The sequence below is a fragment of the Bufo bufo genome, chromosome 1 (assembly GCF_905171765.1).
Source record: "Bufo bufo chromosome 1, aBufBuf1.1, whole genome shotgun sequence".
NCBI lineage: Eukaryota > Metazoa > Chordata > Amphibia > Anura > Bufonidae > Bufo > Bufo bufo.
This window is the reverse complement of record NC_053389.1, coordinates 711,987,218-712,010,293: the sequence shown is the minus strand read 5'-3', so window position 1 is coordinate 712,010,293 and position 23,076 is coordinate 711,987,218. Positions and strand designations below refer to the sequence as shown.

The 23,076-nt window shown below is 41.7% G+C and overlaps 1 protein-coding gene across 1 annotated transcript in view; it reads right to left on the bottom strand.

The window, feature by feature from the left end:
* Positions 1-15,881, bottom strand: part of ALDH1A3 (aldehyde dehydrogenase 1 family member A3) — a 39,348-nt gene extending 23,467 nt beyond the window's left edge. Inside the window, exons 1-3 of the mRNA XM_040414249.1 lie at positions 15,730-15,881; positions 7,220-7,324; positions 1,844-1,984 (exon numbers count right to left, since the gene is read on the bottom strand). Coding sequence (XP_040270183.1) covers positions 1,844-1,984; positions 7,220-7,324; positions 15,730-15,825 — 342 coding nt within the window. The 5' untranslated portion in view covers positions 15,826-15,881. The remainder of the gene's footprint in view (positions 1-1,843; positions 1,985-7,219; positions 7,325-15,729) is intronic.
* Between the last annotated feature and the right edge of the window lie 7,195 nt (positions 15,882-23,076).

The following is a 23,076-nucleotide window of genomic DNA, read 5'->3' as shown; positions in this document are numbered from 1 at the left end:
ATTGCCTCCTTTGCTGGCTTGATTCTTTTTTTTCATCACATTATACACTGATCATATCCAGGGGTTACGACCATCCTGCAATCCGGCAGTGGTGGCCATGCTTGCACACTATACGAAAAAGAGTCGGCCTATGCGCACTCCCACGGTCTAGTCTACCAGAGAAGCTGGCTCTTTTTCCTTTAGTGTGCAAGCACGGCCACCGCTGCTAGATTGCAGGGTGGTCGTAACCCCTGGATATGAGCAATGTATAATGTGATGGAAAAATGAATCCAGCCAGCAAAGGGGGCAATCACAATACATTAGTAAGTGCCTTGTATTAACTTTGTCTGCATGATAAATACCAAATGCTGAAGTAAGATAACCCCTTTAAAGCCTATGAACACATTTGGGGACACTTTTCTAATTATTGCACTCTACTAATTTCAGGCTAAAAATTTCAACAGCTCTACTTTCCTCTACCGTAGAGATGACTGAATCCATTCTATCAATTTGGAATTTGTTCCAAATTTTGAGAGAGGGAGAATACTCCACTGGAAAAAAGACACGGAAGTCAGTTCCCCTTGCAAAAGGACAAAATTACTAGGAGACCACCTAGTATGCATGAGGAGTATTGTAATCTAGCCAACGCTGCTCTGAATATCTGGTAAAAATATATGCAAATTAGCATATCTTACTTCTACTGGCATCAGAAGCATAGAGTTCTTTACTTTTAGGAAGAAAAGCTAATTTGAATATCTTTCCCAGAAACCCAAAGGAATGAAAATTGGTTTTCCTTTATGAAAGAGCACTAATTGAACATTTCAAGGCTACCACTAAGGAAAAATCTTATTATGAAAAAGCACTGATTCAACAGATTTTACCCTGATGGTAGCCTCAAACTATTCAATTAGTGCTTTTTCATATTACCCCTGGTGGTAGTCTGAAACAGTTTAATCAGTGATTTTTCATAAAATATGTGTTTTTGGAAAAGATATTCAAATTATCTTTTCTTCCAAAAACTAAAGCCAGTTTCAGATGAGCAAGTTCACTGCGAGAAACACGCTCTGTGTGGGACTCTGCTCTTGTAATGGGACCTCATGGCATTATAATGGTCTATAATGCTGTATGTCCCTGCACATCAGCTGTAATAATTTGTACGGCATTATGAGTACAATTCATTACAGCTGATGTTGGGGAGGCGCATTTTTAATCATTATAATACCATGAGGTCCCTTTACAAGAGCGGAGTGTAGGATGGGAAATCATGCTCCCGCACGGAGCATACTTTTCACAGTATACTCGCTTGTCCGAAACTGGCCTACACCTATCTGATGACAGTAAGCTAAGAAGTATGCTAATTTTGCATATATTTTTCCCAGAAACGCAGAGCAGCATTGGCTACATTACAATATTCCTCATGCATGCTAGGTGGTCTACCTAATGAGAAAGAGCATCCCCAGGACCCCTACAAAGGCCACTCAGTTAACAAGGTCAATTTTTTCTTGAGATTCTCAGTTTTCTTGTATTTCTGGAAGGAGAACTGACTTGTATGTCTTTTCCAGTGGAGTACTTTTTCTCCCTCCCTCTCTCCGTAATAATGATTTAGCCATAATGAGCATAAGAACTACAGATCGAGCCATCAGAGCAGCTTTCTGACAGATTCAATGTGAATGAGAAAGCAACACTGAAAATCATAGCTGTGGAGGAGAAAAGGGTTGTTGTTGTTTTTTTTAGAAAGAGCAAAGTATACATAAGTTTCAGCTAAATCCTATTGCTATAGAATATCCCTTGCAATATTTTATAACCAAAACTCAATATAATAACATTCTATAACTAAAAACTAGTATGTAAAGAATGCTCTTACAGCCAGAATAACTCTGTCTCGCTCCAGAAGGTCCGCCAGCTTGTGAAGAAGCTTCCCCCTGCCACTGGCATCCAGTCTCCTCCATGGGGATCCCTTGTGAAACGCTGTTTTTGCTGCTTCAACAGCTTTGTCCACATCTGCCTGTTGAAGATACCACGGAACATCAAAATGCTGCCGTACTAGTTGCTCACAAAACATTAAGAGCCTAAGGGCCAATTATTTGGAGCGAACATTTGTAAAAACGTTAATTCCTGATGATTGGCCCTTGTAAAGATGCCACAAATGCTCATTTTTATGCAGCACCAACAATCCTTGCTTGTCTGCAGTACACCACACTGTGTAAACAGAGGATGTGCTGCTAGTATTATGCAAAGTAAGTGGTGGACGGGCGATCATAACAATAATCTTTCTGCCCTTTTCACTTTGCATCGGACCATGTGCAAGAAACCGTTAAACAAATGCCTTGTATATCATCGATCAATGCTAGTTATTGTCCCAGAATCAGCTGTGTAACAGGACCCTCAGCCTTTAACATTTGTCTGTGAGTATGCTTGTATTTATAGGCAAACTTGGTTCATGCCTATAAAGGGGTATTCTGGTTTTAGTAAATAAATAATGAAATCTTTCTGTATCAATTCTTCAAGATGATCAAGATCTTTACCATTCAATGTACAATTTTTTGCATTTCATGATATAAAAAAATAAAATGTATTTGCTGAAACCAAACTACACCTTTAAGACTCACCTGTTGGTGGCATAAAACAAGTTGCAGAAGTCGATGGCATAATATAAATACCTGGAACAGTAACTTGTTAATTAGCTTCCTACAAGATTGACTGTAGGAAATGTGTGTGAGCACAGGGACTAATGTTTTTATTTATTTTTTTACTCAAAAATACTGTGCCCTACCATCCCTAATTTTTCTCAGACAAATCCTTTAAGTCTGTTGGAATTATTGAGATAGTCAAGCCACAGGCATGCTTATCCATGGCTGAATAGGATCACCAAATGGCCATCAGAGAGTCCACATTTCCAAGAAAGTCAAAGAGATGGTCAGTGCATACAGTAGCAATAGAAATATGCACTGCCACAGGTATAACTAGAAAATACTAAGCCCAAGAGCAAACTGTCAAATATTGCCTTTCCTTCTCAGTTTAGGCCATAACGGGGTATTCTAGGATTTTAATATTGATGGTCAATCCTCAGAATAGTCCATCAATATCTGATCAGTGGTGGTCTAACACCTGATCAGCTATTATAGAGTAGCTCTGGCACCGACTCAATATCAAAATCCTGGAACACCCTCTACCTAAAGGTTCACTGAATATAACTGATATAGAAAAATAACATTTGTAGACTGATAGGTAGAACGTGATTGCTGCATTCTCACCTGCAGTTTTGAGGCAGTTTTTTGTTGCAGATTTTAAAACCAAGAGGAAGTACTTTAGAAAGATTCTACTTTTCTTTTTTTTGTATCCATTCCTAGTTTGGGTTTCAAAAACTGCATTAAAAAACTGCATCAAAACAGGCACCAAAGGTGGTGGCGGCCCCTTGGCACATGTCCCTTGTGGTTTTTGTCCTTGCCACACAATCTATAGGATAGGCTGCTGTATCTCTTGCTCTCAGAGGTACTCCATCTCGGTTCTTCAAGAGTGTTTTGGCAATGAGCAAACATGAACAAAGCTAAACTGTTCTACGTTACCAGACGTCTGTATTCCACTCTAAGCTGATTCTCTATCCAAGTGCTGATTTGTATCATGGATAAAAGGAGAGAACTGAATACAGTTGACATGTGCAATTGAAAACTGAGAGCTGATCTGTCCCTGGAGAGCATGGCTGTTTCTCTGAGAGGTAAAAGTACCTTTGTGTTATTAAAAAACATACAAGCACATTAAGCGAGAATGAAGGCTCACCGCCACATTATGATCTGGCTCCTACTCGTTATATTTCCTTTATTAATCTCCTTGAAAATTAGTCAAGGGATGACCATGTTCAAAGAATTATGTTAGTGCTCTTCAACTTAGTAGATGCCCTCTCATCATTCTCAACAAACTACAGTATATGTCAGAACAGTAATAGGGTCTACGTGGATTAAGATGGCGTGTGTACCAAAAATAAATTCAATTTAGATTAAATCCTTGGTCAAGATCATAAATTTATTTCTTCCTACTCCAAAACTTTATTCACCTGAGCTTCCGTAAAGGCAGAGATCTCAAACTTTCTTCCCACAAGCTCTTCCATGTCACAACACCTGCATAGAGTGGTCTCATAAACTGCCTTGTCATCTGTGAAAGTTAACACTCCCTTTGCTAGATATTACAAGATCCGGCAGCGGGGGGATTTATTTATACAGATGAAACCGCTCTGAGCAGAGCCTAACAGTCTGGAAGCAGGTGGGAAGAGATCCTGAGAATTCTGCTGGTAAACCATACAGGGGTTGTCCAACATCTGAAAATGAAAACAGCAGCAAACGCTCTTTTAGTAATGATATAAAAAAACAATAGTCGCCTCTTTAACTCCCTATCAATCCTGCGCAGGCGCTCCAGAGGACCCCTGTTCTTTGTTTACAAGCAGGCAGCATGTGAATCAGTGTTTTCTAGTGTTTATTTTATAGCATATAAAACATTGTGCATCAAACTTTTAAGCTATCTTTGTATGTAGTTAGACTGTTGTAGATACTCACCACTTTTAGCTGGCAGCTTATATCCTCTAGTGCACGGGAGCTGTTGGCCAACATTGGGTAAAAATCAATGCTTTTGTTGAAAATGATTCAGCATAACTTGGATTTTACTTTTGTTATAGTCCCTGTTGTTTCTGAGCTTAGGAGTCCAGTGGGTGGTCCTAATCGGTAACTGACCGCTATCTCTGTATCAGTGTGCATACATAGATATCGAAGACACAGTTCATTTCATTGCTCGATAAAATTTTGATGCTCTATTGTAAAGCCATTAAAAACGTAATACAATGTAGTCCATTACGTCTACGCGTTTCACACTCTTCTGGGTTCTTGTTTACATCATGTAAAACAAATTGTGCATCATAATTTCAAAACCACAATGGATCTATTGTTATGCTCTTCAAAGAGCACAGGGGTGCAAGCAGAAACCTGGAGAGGAAGCTGGAGTTTTTGTTTGCAACCCTCTGTTCTTTGAAGAGCATAATGATAGATCCATTGTGGTTTTAAAATTCTGATGCACAATTTGTTTTACATGCTGTGAACAACCCAGAAGAGTTTGAAGAAACACGTAGATGTAAAGACATCGTATTATGTTTTAATGGCTTAACAATGAAGGATCAAAATTTTATCAAGCAATGAAATAACATGTGTCTTCGATATCTATGTATGCACACTGATACAGAGATAGCGGTCAGTCACTGATTAGGACCACCCACTGGACTCCTAAGCTTAGAAAAAGCAGGGACTTTAACAAACAAAATCCAAGTTAGGGCTCATGCACACGGCCGTATGTATTTTGCAGTCCGCAAAACAGATCCACAAAAAATATGGATGACGTCTGTGTGCATTCTGTATTTTGCGGAACGGAACAGCTGGCCCCTAAAAATGGAATGCATACGGAGTAACCATTTTTTTGTGGACCCATTGAAATGAATGGTTCCGCATACGGTCCCCAAAAAAACTGAAACGGACACGGAAAGAAAATACGTTTGTGTGGATGAGCCCTTATACCAAATCTTTTCCTATAAAACCATAGATTTTTAGCCTCCTCTGGCCAACAGCTTCTGTGCACTAGAGGATCCGAAAATACAGAAATTTGTCCCATCTGCGAGACCAGATATAGTCTGTACAGACTAGGGCTGCAGTAAACGATTATTTTAGTAATCAAGTATTTTATTGATTATTTTTTACGATTAATCGAGTACTCTAATAAGAAAAAATTTATTAATAGACAGTTTTCCTTTATAAAAACTCATAAGACCCCCTGCCATCAGTCCCTAACACTCTTCGTTCCCCCCTGTGCGATCAGTCCAAGTGCATCAGTTCCCCCAGTGCCATCAGCTCCACTATCCCCCAGTGCCATCAGCTCCCCCCACCCCAGTGCCATCAGCTCCGTTCCCCAGTGCCTTCAACTCTCACAGCGTCGGGTCATAGTGAGCGCTTACGTGCACTATGACCTGACGATGTGTCAGGATCCAGTGCAGCGCGATACGGGCCGGTGGGTGACCACGGAGCGGTAAGTAATAGCACTCCGTGGTCACATGACCCAAACGAATCCTCGATGCAAGAAATTTGCATCGATGATTTTTTTGTGTCGAATTACTCGATTCAATCGAGTAATCGTTTCAGCCCTAGTACAGACTACCGCTATATCCACAACTTAACTCATAAGGGGCAGTAGTATTCATAAAACGTAACTTTTACTATAAATCCAATAAAAATGGGAGAAGTAATGGTACATTCCCCTCTTCGTACCGGCCCCACACAAACAGACGCCTATTATTCTAAACCCCAGTCAGGTATCAATATCTCTTACCAGTGAAGAAACAGCAAAGTGTAGACATGACTTGTAGTGGGAGGAGTCAATCAAAAAGACGTTTCTACGAAAAAAGATGGGGTACTGGAGTAGCTCACCTGTCGGGGTAACACACGTTGCCCTAATCATAGAGTCAGTGTGTATTTTGTTGTAGAGATACAGATAAAAGAACAAGGGGTACTAGAACCCAACCACTAGAGATAGTAAAGAGTGCACAGAAAACTATAAAGATGTGCTTAAAAAAGGATGTATGTGTCCCTACACACTGACTCTACGATTAGGGCAACGTGTGTTACCGCGACAGGTGAGCTACTCCAGTACCCCATCTTTTTATACTGGGGGGTGAGAGAGAACCTGCCAGAATCAAGATCGTAGAAACATCTTTTTGATTGCCTCCTCCCACTACAAGTCATGTCTACACTTTGCTGTTTCTTCACTGGTAAGAGATATTGATATCTGACTGGGGTTTAGAATAATAGGCGTCTGTTTGTGTGGGGCCGGTGCGAAGAGGGGAATGTACCATTACTTCTCCCATTTTTATTGGATTTATAGTAAAAGTTACGTTTTATGAATTCTACTGCCCCTTATGAGTTAAGCACTAGAGGATACGACTGCCTGTAACAGTTTAATTGCATACATAGGAAGCTGTCAATTATTATGTAGAACCGCCCACTTGACTCTTAAGTATAGTAAGAGCAGTGACTTAAATGAATAAAATACAAGTCTCACATAACTATATATAATTCTGCTCTATACCATGATGACTGCAGATCTGAAACCAGAGGTTCCCTTCAGGGTGACTAGAGGAAGGACTGCAGCTCATGAAAAGGACTTAGCAAACATGATGTCATACTGGGGTTTTTGAGAGTCTTCTCTCTCTCACCTTGTCTGCCTCCTGCACATCGCAGATCTTCTTGCCGGAAGCTGGGTTATACACAGGGAAGGTTTTTCCGCTCACTGATTGATGCCACTCATTGTTAAGGAATATCTGGATGAATAAACAGACATAACAGCCCTTTAAATACTGTATATCAATATATAGCATACAAAGATGTGTGATAATCAGATATATGTCATAGACTACAAACAATCATAAGGCAGCACTGCTTACACTAATGAATGATAATATTACATTAGCAGTAATACAACACAACGGGGGACATTTATTAAAGCTTTTACGCCATAATTAACGACTTTTCCAGCTTCTCGCCACTTTTCTGAAGTGGCTAGAAAAGAGCTGGGGCGATTTACTAGAACTTGTGCTAAAAACTGGCATAAAATATAGCTCCAGTCTATGCCAGCTCCTGGCTGGTGTAGACTTCAGTTTCGGGTGCAAGTGCTAGAGATGCGAATCATTTAGAAAGAGGCATTTGTCTTTTAAGAAATTAGGCGCATCTTACTCCTGCACAAGGAGATCTAACTGGCCAGTCTTTATAAAGGTCCCCCAGCGTCATGTCATATATCACTCCTAGCACAATGCATGCTCGGTCTGTCTGCAACCACATACCTTAATTAACCAACTTCTGTGCCTTTTGTACATGAGACCCAGAAAATGTAACCTGCATATAACACTTTTCTTCTGAATTAAGAAGTAACCACATTGGTAGTCATGTGTCACTTGAAAACAACCAAAAACTTGGGAATCTCCATTAGATAAAAGTGACAACAAGTTATTGGTTGGATTCTTTTTTTATTTTTTTTATTTTGTTATTTTTAGATTTAATTATTAGTTATTTTGGCATGTAAGGCTACTTTCACAGCAGCGTTTTTACTGGATCCAGCAGGGTTCAATAAAAACGCTTCCGTTACTTATAATACAACCATCTGCATCTATTATGAACGGATCCGGTTGTATTATCTGTAACATAACCAAGACGGATCCATCATGAACTTCATTGAAAGTCAATGGCAGACGGTTTAGTTTTCTATTGTGTTTTGCTCTGCCTTCCAGGACGTAAAGCAAACCGCAGCATGGTGCGGTTTGCTCTCCGGTATGAGAACGGAATGGAATCATTCTGGAGCCTTCCGTTCTGTTCAGTTACGTTTTGTCCACATTGACAATGAATGGGGACAAAATGGAAGTGTTTTTTCCCCGGTATTGAGACCCTATAACGGATCTCCATACCGGAAAATGTTAACACTAGTGTGAAAGTAGCCTTAAAGGGGTTTTCTGGGACTTTGAAACTGATGGCCTATCCTTAAGGTCGTTTTACACGGAACAATTATCAGGCAAATTATGGGGTATGGGTATTTGTATAAAAGTTTATTCCCGATAATCTGACTGTGTAAAAAGTGCCATTCAATGGGTGATGGTGTCGCGAAGTGAGGCTATTCACCATTGTAAATGGAACTAAAGAGCCAGGAAAGGAAGTAGATAACATGAAGTGACTACAAAAACTTATATCCCCAAAAAATATTCACCTTTTTTTTAATTAAAAATGTATAAAATATTCATATTGTTAATATGTGATTTAAAAAAATGATGGAAACGATCCTTTCAGCTGATTGTTGGGGGTGCCATCTACCTAAACATTGCACAGACTACATACAGTATGTACACCCCCTTCGTGGCACCAGTACTCCCTAGGAGCAGTGACCTCTTTCAGTAGGATAATATGACCTGCCATTTGGCAAAGGTTTGGTTTAAGGAACATAACAAAGAGTTCAATTTTCCCAGATCTCAATACCATCTAGCATCTGGGGGACATTCGCTCCTTGTATATATTACAGTATACAGGGTCACTGCTGGTCTTCCCACATGAATCTATTAACAGGGTTTTCCAGTCTGTAGATATTGATGACCTTTTCTCAGAATAGATCATCAATATCAGATCAGTGGGGGTCCGACACATTACACCCCCATGATCAGCGGACAGTACTGGGGGCAGAAGGCTTTGTCCACCGTGTAGTGTCCATGATGGGGTATCTTATTCTGCTACAGCTCCTTCCACTGGTTTGTTTCCATCAGAGGCTGTGGTGCAGCTAAAAACTACGTGGCCGCATGGCTGTTGTATTAGATTGCTAAAAAAATCAAGGGCTTTTTTAATTATTAATGTCCACATGTAACATATAAAACTATGCACCATTAATAAGGGATTAACAATCTATTAGAAAACAGCAGCGTCTTGACCGTCGCCCATCCCTTCTCTTACCCATAGGCTGTCTGCCCACTGTGCAGATTACACATTTTTTTCCCACACAGATTCCATGTGGAAAAACCGCAGCATAAGGGCTTGTTCACACGACCGTATGGCTTTTTCCGTGTTTTGCGAGCCGTTTTTAACAGTTTCCGGTTCCATTCCGTTTTTCCGTTCCGTTTTTCCGTATGGCATATACAGTATACAGTAATTACATCGAAAAAATTGGGCTGGGCCTAAAATTTTCATTAGATGGTTCCACAAAAACGGAACGGATACGGAAGAAATACGGAGTACATTCCGTATGTGTTCCGTTTTTTTTTTGCGGACCCATTGACTTGAATGGAGCCACGGAACGTGATTTGCGGACAATAATAGGACAAGACTCAAAATGTAGCGGAATGGAAATGCGGACATACGGAAACAGAATGCTCACAGAGTACATTCCGATTTTTATTGTGGACCCATAGAAATGAATGGTTCCGTATACGGAACGCAAAAAACGTTCGTGTGAACGAGCCCTAATACAGTACTAACAAAGTGTGCGGGATTTGACAAATCTCTGGTACACTTCGCTTTCTTCTTAGGTGTGGAAATAGACCTGCCGTGTGGATTTTGAATCTGCAGCATGTCAATTCTTGCTGCAGTTGTTGTGCGGATTTTTCCCTTTTCAGCGGAAGGGTGAGGTCTGGGAAATCTTCACTAAAAACTGCATAAAAATGCACAAAAAATGAGGGAAAAACCATGGTAAATAGTGCAGATTTATGTGTGTGTTTTTGTGCATATTTCTTGTGCAGGCACCCTTCTAGTTACTAGATCACTGGACAAAGTAATCGCTCGTCCAGAGATTTGCTGTTTATGTTGTACACGTCCTACACTAGTGAACCCATCATTTACAGGCTTTGATACACATTGGGGAATACCGTCTAAAGAAATAGCAACTCTCACATTTATTCTTCTCAGATACCAATCACTGAAATGTGTCAGTCATGCTGACCTGTACTGACACAAAAGAGGTTGTAAAATAGTGTAATATATAGGATACAGTGGAGATGTAGGAAGAACATGCAATCTGCTATGTGCTCATCCCTGCTGATTAGGCCTCATGCACACGACCGTTTTTGCGGCTCGGGTGCGGACCCATTCACTTCAATGGGGCCGCAAAAGATGTGGACAGCACTCCGTGTACTGTCCGCATCCTTTGCTCCATTCCGTGACCCCGCAAAAAAAATATAGCATGTCCTATTCTTGTCCGTTTTGCGGACAAGAATAGGCATTTGTACAATGGGCCGCCCATTCCATTCTGCAAATTGCGGAAGGCACACGGGCGGCTTCCGTTTTTTTGGGGATCCGCAGTTTGCGGACCGCAAAAAACGGAACGGTCGTGTGCATGAGGCTTGAGGCCTTACACAGATAATCACAAATACTTCAAGGGGTTGTCTCACTTCAGAAAATAGCATTTATTGCGTAAAGAGAAAGTTAATACATGGCACTTACCAATGTACTGTGACTGTCCATATTGCCTCCTTTGCTGGCTGGATTAATTTTTCCATCACAATATACACTGCTCATTTTTATGACCACCCTGCAATCCATCTGTGGTGGACATGCTTGCAGACTACAGAAAAAAGTGGCGGCCTCTCTGCTGGCCAAGGCCGCGGGAGCGCACATAGACTGGTGCTTTTTCCTATAGTGTGCAAGCACGGCCACCGCTGATGGATTGCAGGGTGGTCATAACCCCTGGATATGAGCAGTGTATAATGTGATGGAAAAATGAATCCAGCCAGCAAAGGAGACAATATGGACAATCACAATACATTAGTAAGTGCCTTGTATTAACTTTCTCTACATGATAATGCCATCTACTGAAGTGAGACAACCCCTTTAAGGCCCTTTTACACTACCCGATAATTCGGGCAGATTATCGCTAACAAGCGTTGCCGCTGATTACCCAATGAAAGAGCGAAGCGCACATTTATCGGATAATAATAGATCGTTGGTGCGGTCACTTAAGCCATTGTTTGCCAGCAGCAGATTGTGCCGTCTAAGCAGCGATCTGCTGTCGGGAAACAATGATTCTGTATGGGGAAGAGTGATGGCATTAGTGATCGCTCCTCCCCTTACTGCGGAAGAGATCATTGCATGTAATGTAATAGCAGCGCTCCCCCACACGGACAGGCAGGTGATTGTCGGGAAGGAACGCTTCCTTCCTGACAATCGTCGGCTCCATCGCCTCTGTGCTTTATAGTATTATTATATACAGTCACAACACACTAACAAGCAATGTGTAACAGCTATATACTTCTACAATCCAGGTATAGTCACATCGCCACCTGTAAACTGTCTGCCGTAACACCGTTCTGCAATGCTAAACACTGTATATTATGAAGAATCTACAAATAATAACCTGTCTGAACTGATATCATATGCAACTCCAAATATAAGAATATGCTGTAACTTAGCCATACTTCTACCTCTCAGTATGCAGCCCATATAAAACACTAACCTGGTACATTGTGACCATACACTGTAGTTACACATTAGCTAACAGACACTTCACAGAAGTTCGGGCTTGGGATCGGTGTTCTGTAAATAGTATTATTTTCCCTTATAACATGGTTATAAGGGAAAATAATAGCATTCTGAATACAGAATGCATAGTAAAACAGCGCTGGAGGGGTTAAAAAAAAATAAAAAATCATTTAACTCACCTTAATCCACTTGCTCGCGATGCCCGGCATCTCCGTCTGACTCTTACTGTATAGGACCTGTGGAGAGCATTAACTATAGTTTAAGGACCTGGGATGACGTCACTCTGGTCATCACATGGTACGTCACATGATCTTTTACCATGGTGATTCACCATGGTAAAAGATCATGTGACGTACCATGTGATGACCGGAGTGACGTCATCCCAGGTCCTTAAACTATAGTTAATGCTCTCCACAGGTCCTATACAGTAAAAGAGTCAGACGGAGATGCCGGGCATCGCGAGCAAGTGGATTAAGGTGAGTTAAATTATTTTTTATTTATTTTTTAACCCCTCCAGCGCTGTTTTACTATGCATTCTGTATTCAGAATGCTATTATTTTCCCTTATAACCATGTTATAAGGGAAAATAATAAGGTTCGGGTCTCCATCCCGATCGTCTCCTAGCAACCGTGCGTGAAAATCGCACCGCATCCGCACTTGCTTGCGGATGCTTGCGATTTTCACGCAACCCCATTCATTTCTATGGGGCCTGCGTTACGTGAAAAACGCACAAAGAGGAGCATGCTGCGATTTTCACGCAACGCAAAAGTGATGCGTGAAAATCACTGCTCGTGTGCACAGCCCCATAGAAATGAATGGGTCGGTATTCAGTGCGGGTGCAATGCGTTCACCTCCCGCATCGCATCTGCGCGGAATACTCGCTCGTGTGAAAGGGGCCTTAGCCTTGCAAGGAATCTCCATCATGCTTTACTGTGGCCTGCAGACACTCATTATTGTACCGCTCTCTAGTCCTCCAGCAAACAAACTACCTTCTGTCACATTTAGACTCATCAGTCCAGATCACCTGAGGCCATTTTTTCTGCACCCAGTATTTATGTTTTCCTCTATAGTTGAGTCACCTGGCCTTGTTTCCACATCAAAGGTATGGCTTCTGGCTGTGATTCTTCCATGAAGACCACCTCTAGCCAGACTTCTCTGAACAGTAGATGGTTGTACCTTGGTCCCACTGGTTTCTGCCAGTTCTGAACTTACGGTACTGCTGGACATCTTCCGATGTCGAAGGGAAGTAAGAAATTGGCTGTAACAGAAAGCAGTTTGTTCGCAGAAGGGCTGGAGATGGCAAATGGAGTTGGTGATTAGGTCAGGATTAATGGTGTCCTCAATGCTGAGAAATACAGACTGATAACTATCCATCATGCAATACCATCAGTGAGGTGTCTGATTGGGTCCAAATTTAGGGTACTGTCACACTAGCGTTATTCTTTTCCGGGATTGAGTTCCATCCTAGGGGCTCTATACCGGGAAAAAACGTATCTGTTTTATCCTAATGCATTCTGAATGGAGAGCAATCCGTTCAGGATGCATCAGTTCAGTCACTGTACGATTTTTGGAAGGAGAAAATACCACAGCATCTGGTTTTGCGGTCATCCGGATCCGTTTTTCCGGATGACAACCGGAGAGAGGGATCCGGTATTGCAATACATTTGTGAGACGGATCCGCATCCAGATCCATCTACAAATGGTATCCGTTTGCATACAGATTGCTGGATCCGGCAGGCAGTTCCGGCGACGGAACTGCCTGCCCAAATCCAGCGACGCTAGTGTGAAAGTACCCTTACTCTGCAGCAGGATGACCCCAAACATAAAACCAATGTCATTAAGAACTATCTTCAGTGTAAAGAAGAACAAGGTTCCTGGAAGTGATGGTCTGGCCACACAGAGCCCTGATCTCAACATCATCCAGTCTGTCTGGGATGACATAAAGAGGCAGAAGGATTTGAGTGATCCTACATCTACAGAAGATCTGTGGTTAGTTATCAAAGATGGTTTGTATTGATTTGATTTACCGTACATTTGTCTGTTGTTCATTCACTTTGCATTTTGTAATTTATAAAAATAAACTATTAACATTTTTGAAAGCATTCTTACTTTGCAATATTTTTCCACACCTGCCTAAAACATTTGCACAGTGCTGCGTAAACAGACAGAAACAGACACACAAGAAACTGCACTAAGTTTAAATATATACCCAATAGCCAAGAAACTTCAAAATGAAAACTGGATCTGAGTGTAGAATGCAGAGTCCGACTGGTGGATTTAAATCAATCTTGTATGGATGAAAAAATGTAAGATTATTTATCATACCTGGGAGAAATGTATCTATCTCATCTGCATAGTATATTTATGTGTGATATTGATGTAAATACATCCATTGCCATTATTATATATAGTGTATATAAGATATGCATAATAGACATATTACCTATTCAATATTCACGAGGAGCATCTTTCAGCACATCAGGTTATATCACTGTTACTACAGTATATACAATATAACTCATGATTATATCAGGAGCATTGATTAATGTATGGCAGGTTTTGTCCTGTAATATTTATAATATCACACAGAAATTACTATAGTTATCACTCCTATCAGTATGGGTAGGATATGTCCTGTTATTTTTATGATGTCACACAGATATTACTATGGTTGTTACCACTATTAGTATACAGAGGATCTGTGCTGTAATATTTATATCACAGATAATAATATAGCTATCATCACTATCACTAGTATTGGCAGAATCTGTCCTGTACTATATATGATATTACACAGGAATTGCTATAGTTTATGATCACTAGGAACGTTATGTCTTGTAATATCTATCACACAGGTATTACTATAGTTATCATCGCCATCAGTGTGGACAGGATCTGTCCTGTAATATTTATATAACATGGGTATTACTATAGTTTTCATCACTATCAGTATGGGAGGATCTGTCCTGTAATATATATATATATATATATATATATATATATCACACAGATATTACTATAGTTTTCATTACTATCAGTATAGGCAGGATCTGTCCTCTAATACATCATAGTTATTACTAAATCTATCACCACTATCAGTACTGGCAGGATCTGTCCTGTAATATTTATATCACACAAATATTTCTATAGTTATGACCACTATCAAAATGGCCATTATATATCCTGTAATATTTATTATATTACCCAGGATTAATATAGTTATCATCACTATCAGTATAGGCAGGATCTGCCCCATAATATCTATGATATCACACAGCTATTATTATAGTCATCAGTATAGACAGTATCTGCCCTATAATATCTATGATATCATGGGGGTATTACTTTAGTTATCATCACTATCAGTATAGGAAGGATCTGCCCTACAATATCTATGATATCACACAGGAATCACTATAGTTATCATCACTAACACTAGGGGCAGGATCTGTCCTGTAATATTTATGATATCACACAGCTATTATATAGTCATCAGTATAGACAGGATCTGCCCTATAATATTTGTGGTATCACAGGGGTATTACTATAGTGATCATCACTATCAGTACAGACAGGATCTGCCCTATAATATTTGTGATATTAAGCAGGATTACTATAGTTATCATCACTATAGGCAGGATCTGCCCTGTAATATCTATGATATCACACAGGTATTACTATTATCAGTAGGAGTAATGATACTCATGCAGGGTGCAGGTGTTACCTGAGTGTGCAGGATCTCCAGGTTGGGGATGGGTCGAGGAAGGACAGGGATCTTCTTGTCGGACAGTCCATTCTCTATGGTTCCATTGGTTGTCATAATGCAGGATAGGTAGGTGTCCTTATGTCCCTGCTGCTTGTATCCTCCTGTGTGGACTGTAGCAGAGCTGCGCTCCCTTTAATATCCCCAGTTCAGAGGCATCCAGATAGGAGGAGGACAGTGCTGTGATTGGGTGGAGGGCTGCCCCTGCACACCCCCTCACAACTTCCTAATATCATAGTCATTGAGATCCCACACAGGGACCTGCCTTCATACACTGGCTCTGGGCTTCCTGATTGCACCATGTGCTGCTCTGATGTGATCACTGGGAGCCTGTGTCTGTGCCAGTCTGAGAACTACCAGCAGCCCTGACACTGCTCCTATGTGCAGATATATAGGACTTCATGGATCTCCTGTAAAACTAACCAGACAGACTGACTTAGCTATGTATGTATTTACTTGTTGTAACAGCAGCATTTCCACAATCGCAGTCTGTGCTTTTTACATGCAGTACTCCAGCCCATATTGTCCTTTAATACTGCATAACTGTGGGGATTTGCTCTGGTAGGCAGGTTAGCGGACGCAGTATAGAGGCAGAGGACCAGGTTGTAAATCACTCTTGAGTGTTTATTCACACTCATAACATAACCAAACAGTCACTTTTCAGGCTTAGTGCTTGTTCACACACAGAAAAACAAAATAAAGTTCACCTGGTATACTGGGTGTCAGTTCAGATCTCCAGAGCTCCACTGTCAGAGGGAGGCAATCCGCACCACCTGACAGTGCTGGCTGTTTTTTATAAGCCTGCCAAGACTCGGCCTAGAACGTGGGGAGTAATCACCCACTGTCACGGGGTTTCGAAGGTGCACTCGGTCCCCCATTGCCTGCAGAACTGTTGCTTAGCTTTTGGAATGAGGTTCTGTGTTTGACCTCATTCCCAGGGCGGCTTTACTAGCTGGGTGGCTCCCTGCTCCTAGTCTGCCTTGAGCGCCGAGCTGATCACTCGGTGCTCGACTGGTTGGTCTGTCGGTCATGTGACGCTGGCCACGTCACATGACCCTCACTCCCCACTATAAATACAGGCAGCCTGCTGGCTACAGGTTGCCTGTTAATTTCTAGGTTCCTGGTATTTGTTGGACTGCTGAATACTTACCTGATCCTGTTCCTTGACCATCCTTTTGCCTGCTCCTCCTGTACTGCGCATCCGTCCTGGTATTGTGACCTCGGCTCCCACCTGACTACTCTCTTAGGACTCCTCTTGTACTTCTCTGCTCTCCTGGTATTTATGACCCCGGCTTCTCCTGACAATTCTCTGCTTGCTCCATTTGTACTTTGCAGCTTTCCTGGTATTGACTCGGTCCGTTCACGTCCTGTTGTTTGTCTGTCTGTCATCCCTGCACTTACTCCAAGTTAGGGATTGCCGTCCAGTTCTCCCCTGTCATTAGGACTCGCGAGGCAAGTAGGCAGGGCCAGGGGTAAGGGTGGAGCGCAGTGGTCACTTCCCTTCCCCCTGTGTGTGTGTGTACGCGACCGTTACACCCACCCAGCACTTTGACTACTCCCAGTAAGAGCCATACCGGATCAGCTATACAGCTATACTAAATAGCTAGGTGTCAAACAGCATCTGCTGCTGACACATGAAAACTGTCTCTTACTCCCACGAGGCCAGGAACCTCGGTGACACAAAACTTCCGTCAACGACAGACCCTTGCACCTTCCTACAATACTTAAAGGGAACCAGTCACATTGAACATGGTGTCTTAGCTACAGTCAGAATGTTATAGAGCAGGAGAAGCTGAGCAGGCTGATATATAGTTTTATGGGGAAAGATTCAGTACAACATGTAATGAATACATTTATATCCATTCTCATTCAGAGCTTTGAAGTCCAGGAGGTGGTCCTATCAATGACTGACAGCTCTCTCTGTATACACAGTCATAGAGGGAAGGCTGTCAGTCACTGATAGGACCGCCTCCTGGAATACAGAGCCCAGAATGAGGACGGATATAAATAAGTAAACTACAAGTTTACTGCATCTTTTCCACCACAAACTATACATCAATCTGCTCAGCTCCTTCTGCTCTATAGCATGCTGCCTGCAACTTGCATTGAGTTTTTTTATGGTGAGAAATTCCCATTAAATAGGATTTTTTAGAATAATGCTAAAGTCTGTTCTTAGCAGAACAAACGGGAGAAGCTATAGTGCTGTTCTGTGTGTGTGGCTGTTCCTGGTACTGCAACTCAGCTCTAGGTAACTGAGGCACATACATACTGACTAACTGCTGTGCTTGCTGACATTGCTGTCATTTTCATGTTCTTACATGCTGGTAAAAGCAGATCCTCAGTATAGCACTTGGTCGCAGCTAGATGCCACAGTTATGTGTCATTTACTCCTATCATGCTGCCCAGCCATGACCAAACGCTGTCAGTATCACCTTAGCCCCTGATGAACCCCGTTCTCTTATGTATTAGGGGAAAAGTATTAGGCTTCAGTAACACTGAGTGCTAGCATTTACTAATAGGTGTATATCTGACTTATCTAGAGGTGTTGTTTTGGTGGTACTCTATTTGGCCAGCCAAGTGTTTTGTATACTCTATCAGTGTGGTACATATATTTTAGACTTCCCGCTCCAGGTTGAGTTTTCTAACCTAATTGACACCTTTTGCTATGGTGGGATATGCCTATACTCACTATATGTAATCCTTTAATATCATAGGACGGTACAGGGATAGTTTTGAGTGGAATCTCCCTTTTCAGGGCAGCTATTCCCCTTCCTAGGCAGGGACATTGTAGGGATTTTTTAGGAAAGGGTTTGATATTTTCTTGAAATTAAAAGGTAGGTTTTAAGGGAGTTGAGAATTTTTGTTCTGTGAAGTTTAGATTTTTCCCCTCTGAATATAATTCCTTGTCTGACAGTAACTGATCTGATCTGTGAATTTGCTTAACGGTAGAGTGGCCAGAAAGAAGCCTCTCCTCAGTAAAAAAAAAACAACAAAAAAAAACATGAAAGCCTGCCTGGCTTCCAAAAAAGCACCTAAAGGATTCTCAGACAGTAAGAAACAAGATTCACTGGTTTTATAAAAGCAAGATTGAACTTTTTGTCATCAATTCTGAGTGTCATGTGTGAAGGAAACCAGGCACTGCTCATCACCTGCCCAATACCATCCTTATAGTGAAGCATGATGGTGGCGGCATCATGTTGTGGGTATGTTTTTTTTAATCAGCTGGGTTTAGGGAAAACTGAATGGAGCAAAGTACATAGATATTCTTAATGAAAACCCATTAGGTTGAAGGTTTATAGTGCCCTGGAGCAAAGGTACTTTGGAGTCTGGACATTTTCTTTAACTTTGATCTGCGAAAATGCTTGTACATGCCCTCATCATCTCCCGCCCAGACTACTGCAACAATCTCCTCTGTGGCCTTCCATCTAGCACTCTCGCACCCCTCCAATCTATCCTCAACTCTGCTGCCCGACTAATCCACCTCTCACCCTATTACTCCTCTGCCTCTCCCCTCTGCCAATCCCTTCACTGGCTCCCCATTGCCAAGCGAATTCACTTCAAAGTACTAACAAATACATACAAGGCCGTCCACAACCTGTCCCCTCCCTACATCTCTGAGCTACTTTCCCAATACATCCCCACACGCACTCTCCGATCCTCACAAGACCTCCTTCTCTCCTCTCCTCTTATCGCCTCTTCCCACAATAGACTCCAAGATTTCTCCCGTGCATCCCCCATACTCTGGAACTCGCTACCTCAACATATCAGACTCTCACCTACAGTGGAATCCTTCAACAGAAACCTGAAAACCCACCTCTTCAGACAAGCCTACAACCAGTGACCCTGCTGCCTCTATACCGCCATGACCAACTTCACCCTCACCTACTGTGTCCTTCTCCTATACCATGTAGATTGTAAGCCCTCATGGGCAGCGTCCTCTCTCCTTCTGTACCAGTTTGTAACTTGTCTTGTTTATCATTAGTGCAATTGTCTGTATTATGTATGTATACCTCTTCTCATATGTACAGCGCCATGGAATGAATGGCGCTTTAATAATAAATAATAATAACTTGCCCCTGTTGCTGCTATGCAAAGCCATCAACTTACTTTACTACAATTTGAAGAGTTTACTTTCACTTATTTAAGTAGTTGTTTGCACTTGTATTTTATATCATATATCCTGTTTGTTTTGCACTGTATTTTCACTGAATTATGGAAAGAGTTAATGCACAGCCAGTTCACACTAAGAGACTTTGGGAATTTCCAGCCTGTGCACTGAGAAGCTAGTAATTTTCCACTGCTGTCATAAGGAATTGAATATCTCTGCAGAGACCTGAAAATGGCTGTCCACCTATGGTCTCCATCCAACCTGACAGAGCTTGAGAGGATCTGCAGAGAAGAATGGCACAAAATCCCCAAATCCAGGTATGCAAACCTTGTGGCATCATACCCAAAAACACTGGAGGCTGTAAACACTGCCAAAGGTGCTTCAACTAAGTCCTGAGGAAAGGGTCAGAATACTTACATCAATGCAAGATTATAGTTTTTCCTTTTGAATAAACTGAAAAAGATTTTAAACATTCTGTTTTCACTTTCTCATTATGGGCTATCGAGCGCGATTGATGGGGAAAACTTGATTGTTTTTAGTACAGGGCCTCAAAATAACAAAATGTAAAAAAAAGTGAAAGGGTCTGAAGACTTTACAAATTAATTGTATATTTGCTTACCACATCTAGTCACTGGGATTTTTTTATCCAATTCTTCCAGACAAAACTACTCTAACTGATTCAAATTAGATCGTATACAGTAGTCTGCAAGTCATGAAACATATTCTCCATTAGATTAAGATCTTGGCATTCACTAGGTAATCCCAAGATATTTAAATGTTCCCCTCCTTAAAGGGGTGGAAAATAATTTCTCTTGGGCCAGGCACAGCGTAAAACGAAGAAAAAGCACCTGTTGAAAGTACAGTTTCAAGCTCCCGTCTCTGCTGCTTCCCTGCTGGACTGGAAAAAAAATCACTGAAAAAAAGATAATAATGCACTAACAAAATAGATGCAAGGATTATATATGGACCAAGCCCTCACTCTGATGTAATAAAATCTGAGACACTTTGTCGCCTCCCTCTAAGTCCTGCCAGCTTCCTCACCACTCCTGCGCCGAATACTGAACGGCGCGAGATTTCACCAGAGCACAGGGCTGGCAGACAGATGCGAGCGCTGCCTGGTCCTGCCAATCAGGACTTGGAGGGAGGCTACAAAGGTGGGAGAACGGAGCCTCTAAGAGCAGTAACAACGCCTTCCCCCCTGCTCCTAGCGGCTAATTAGCATATTATAAAAGTTAGATTTCTGGCGTAACGGGGGCATAAATAAAAGTAGGATTAGGCTAGTTAGGTTTAGCTGACATTAGCACATCGCTAATGTCAGCTAGCTTAATAGGGTAAAATCTGGTGACAGAATCCCTTTTAAAAGCACTCCAGTATAGCTTGTTTAGGGTTATTGTCTTGGTGGAAGGGAACTTTCATTCCAGTCTCAAATCTATGGCGGACTAAAACAGGTTTTCTTCAAGAATTGCCCTGTAATTACTGCCATCCATCTTTCCTTCTATCCTGACCAGTCCTTGCCACCAACATGTTTAGTTGTGGCAATCGTGTTCTTAGGAGGATAAGTGTTGGCTTTGCACCACACATAGTGTTTCCCATGGTGGCCAAAATTTTAGCCTCACCTGACCAGAGAACCGCATCTATGTGTTTAGGGAGTCTGCCACGTGCTAATTGGCAAACTCCAAACATGTTTTCCTATGTTTTTGTTTAACCTTTTAAGTACATGGCCAAATTTAGTTTTTGCTCCCTACCTTCCAAGAGCCATAACTTTTTTTCCCCCTCCTTTTACAAAACCACATTTTTTGTGGGACAAGTTGAATGTTTTAATGGCACCATTAAATTTACCATACTTTGTATTGGAAAATGGGAAAAATAGTTCCTGGGCTGTATATAGATATATGTAAAAAGTAATTCTGCTATGTTTTTATTTTGAGTTTTGTGTTTAAGTTATTTGCTGTGCTAAGGCTAAAAATAAAATAATGTCTATATTCTAAGGGTCAGTACAATCTTGGCAATACCAAATTTGTATACTTTCTATTATGGCTTATTATCAGCTAATTTTTTTTTTTTTCTGTTACACCGCTCACTGCACACAATAAATATTTTTATATTTTAATGATTTGGACATATTCAGACACATCAATGCCTATTATATTTATGTTTTATTGTTTATTTTTCTAAGGCTACTTTCACACTTGCAGCAGGACGGATCCGACAGGCTGTTCACCCTGTCGGATCCGTCCTTCCGCTATTTCGCGGTGCCACCAGACCGCAGCTCCGTCCCTATTGACTATAATGGGGACAGGGGCGGAGCTCCGGCGCAGCACGGCAGTGCACGGCAAAAGGCCGCCGGACTAAAAGTCCTGCTTGTCCGACTTTTTAGTCCGGCGGCCTCTCACCGCGAACTGCCGTGCTGCGCCGGAGCTCCGCCCCGTCCCTATTATAGTCAATGGGGACGGAGCGGCGGCACGGCGGAATAGCGGAAGGACGGATCCGACAGGGTGAACAGCCTGTCGGATCCGTCCTACCGCAAGTGTGAAAGTAGCCTAAAGTATGTAAAATTGGGAAAGAGGGATGATTTTAATTTTTATTTATTTTTTTATTTAAAAAATGTATTTTACTGTAACTTTTAGTTTCTCTAAGGGACTTGAACATGTGCTCTTTTGATCACTTGTCCTATAGACTGCAGTAGAGCACTATTGCAGTTTATGGGTGTTTGACTGCCTGCCTCTGAAGCCATGCCACAGCTTTTAAGGCAGCTCAGTATGACCTCAGTATGGCCTTCAGAAGGTACCAGGGTGTCATTGCAATTGATCAGAGCCCTCTCCCTAATGCCACAGATGTGCCTAACTCCACAGATGCTGTGGTTGCTATTGACAGCCTCATCTGAGGGATTAAATGACTGTTGATCCTAGTCACTGCTGGCGGTTGCCTGCTGTATTTTACAGCCGGCACCTGCCATGTATGGAGCAAGCTCAGTGTGTGAGCTTGCTCCATACATCCCCTGAGCACTCATGACAAACATGTATGTCATTGTGTGTTAAGGGGTTAAACAATGTTTTTTTTCTGGCCACTCTTCTATAAAGTCCCACTCTGTGGAGTTTTATGGTCATCTCTACTGTGGATCATAGGAGCTCCTTCAGTTTTATCATTGGTGTCTTTGCTGAATCTCTGATGACTGCCCTCCTTGCCTGGTGTATGAGCTT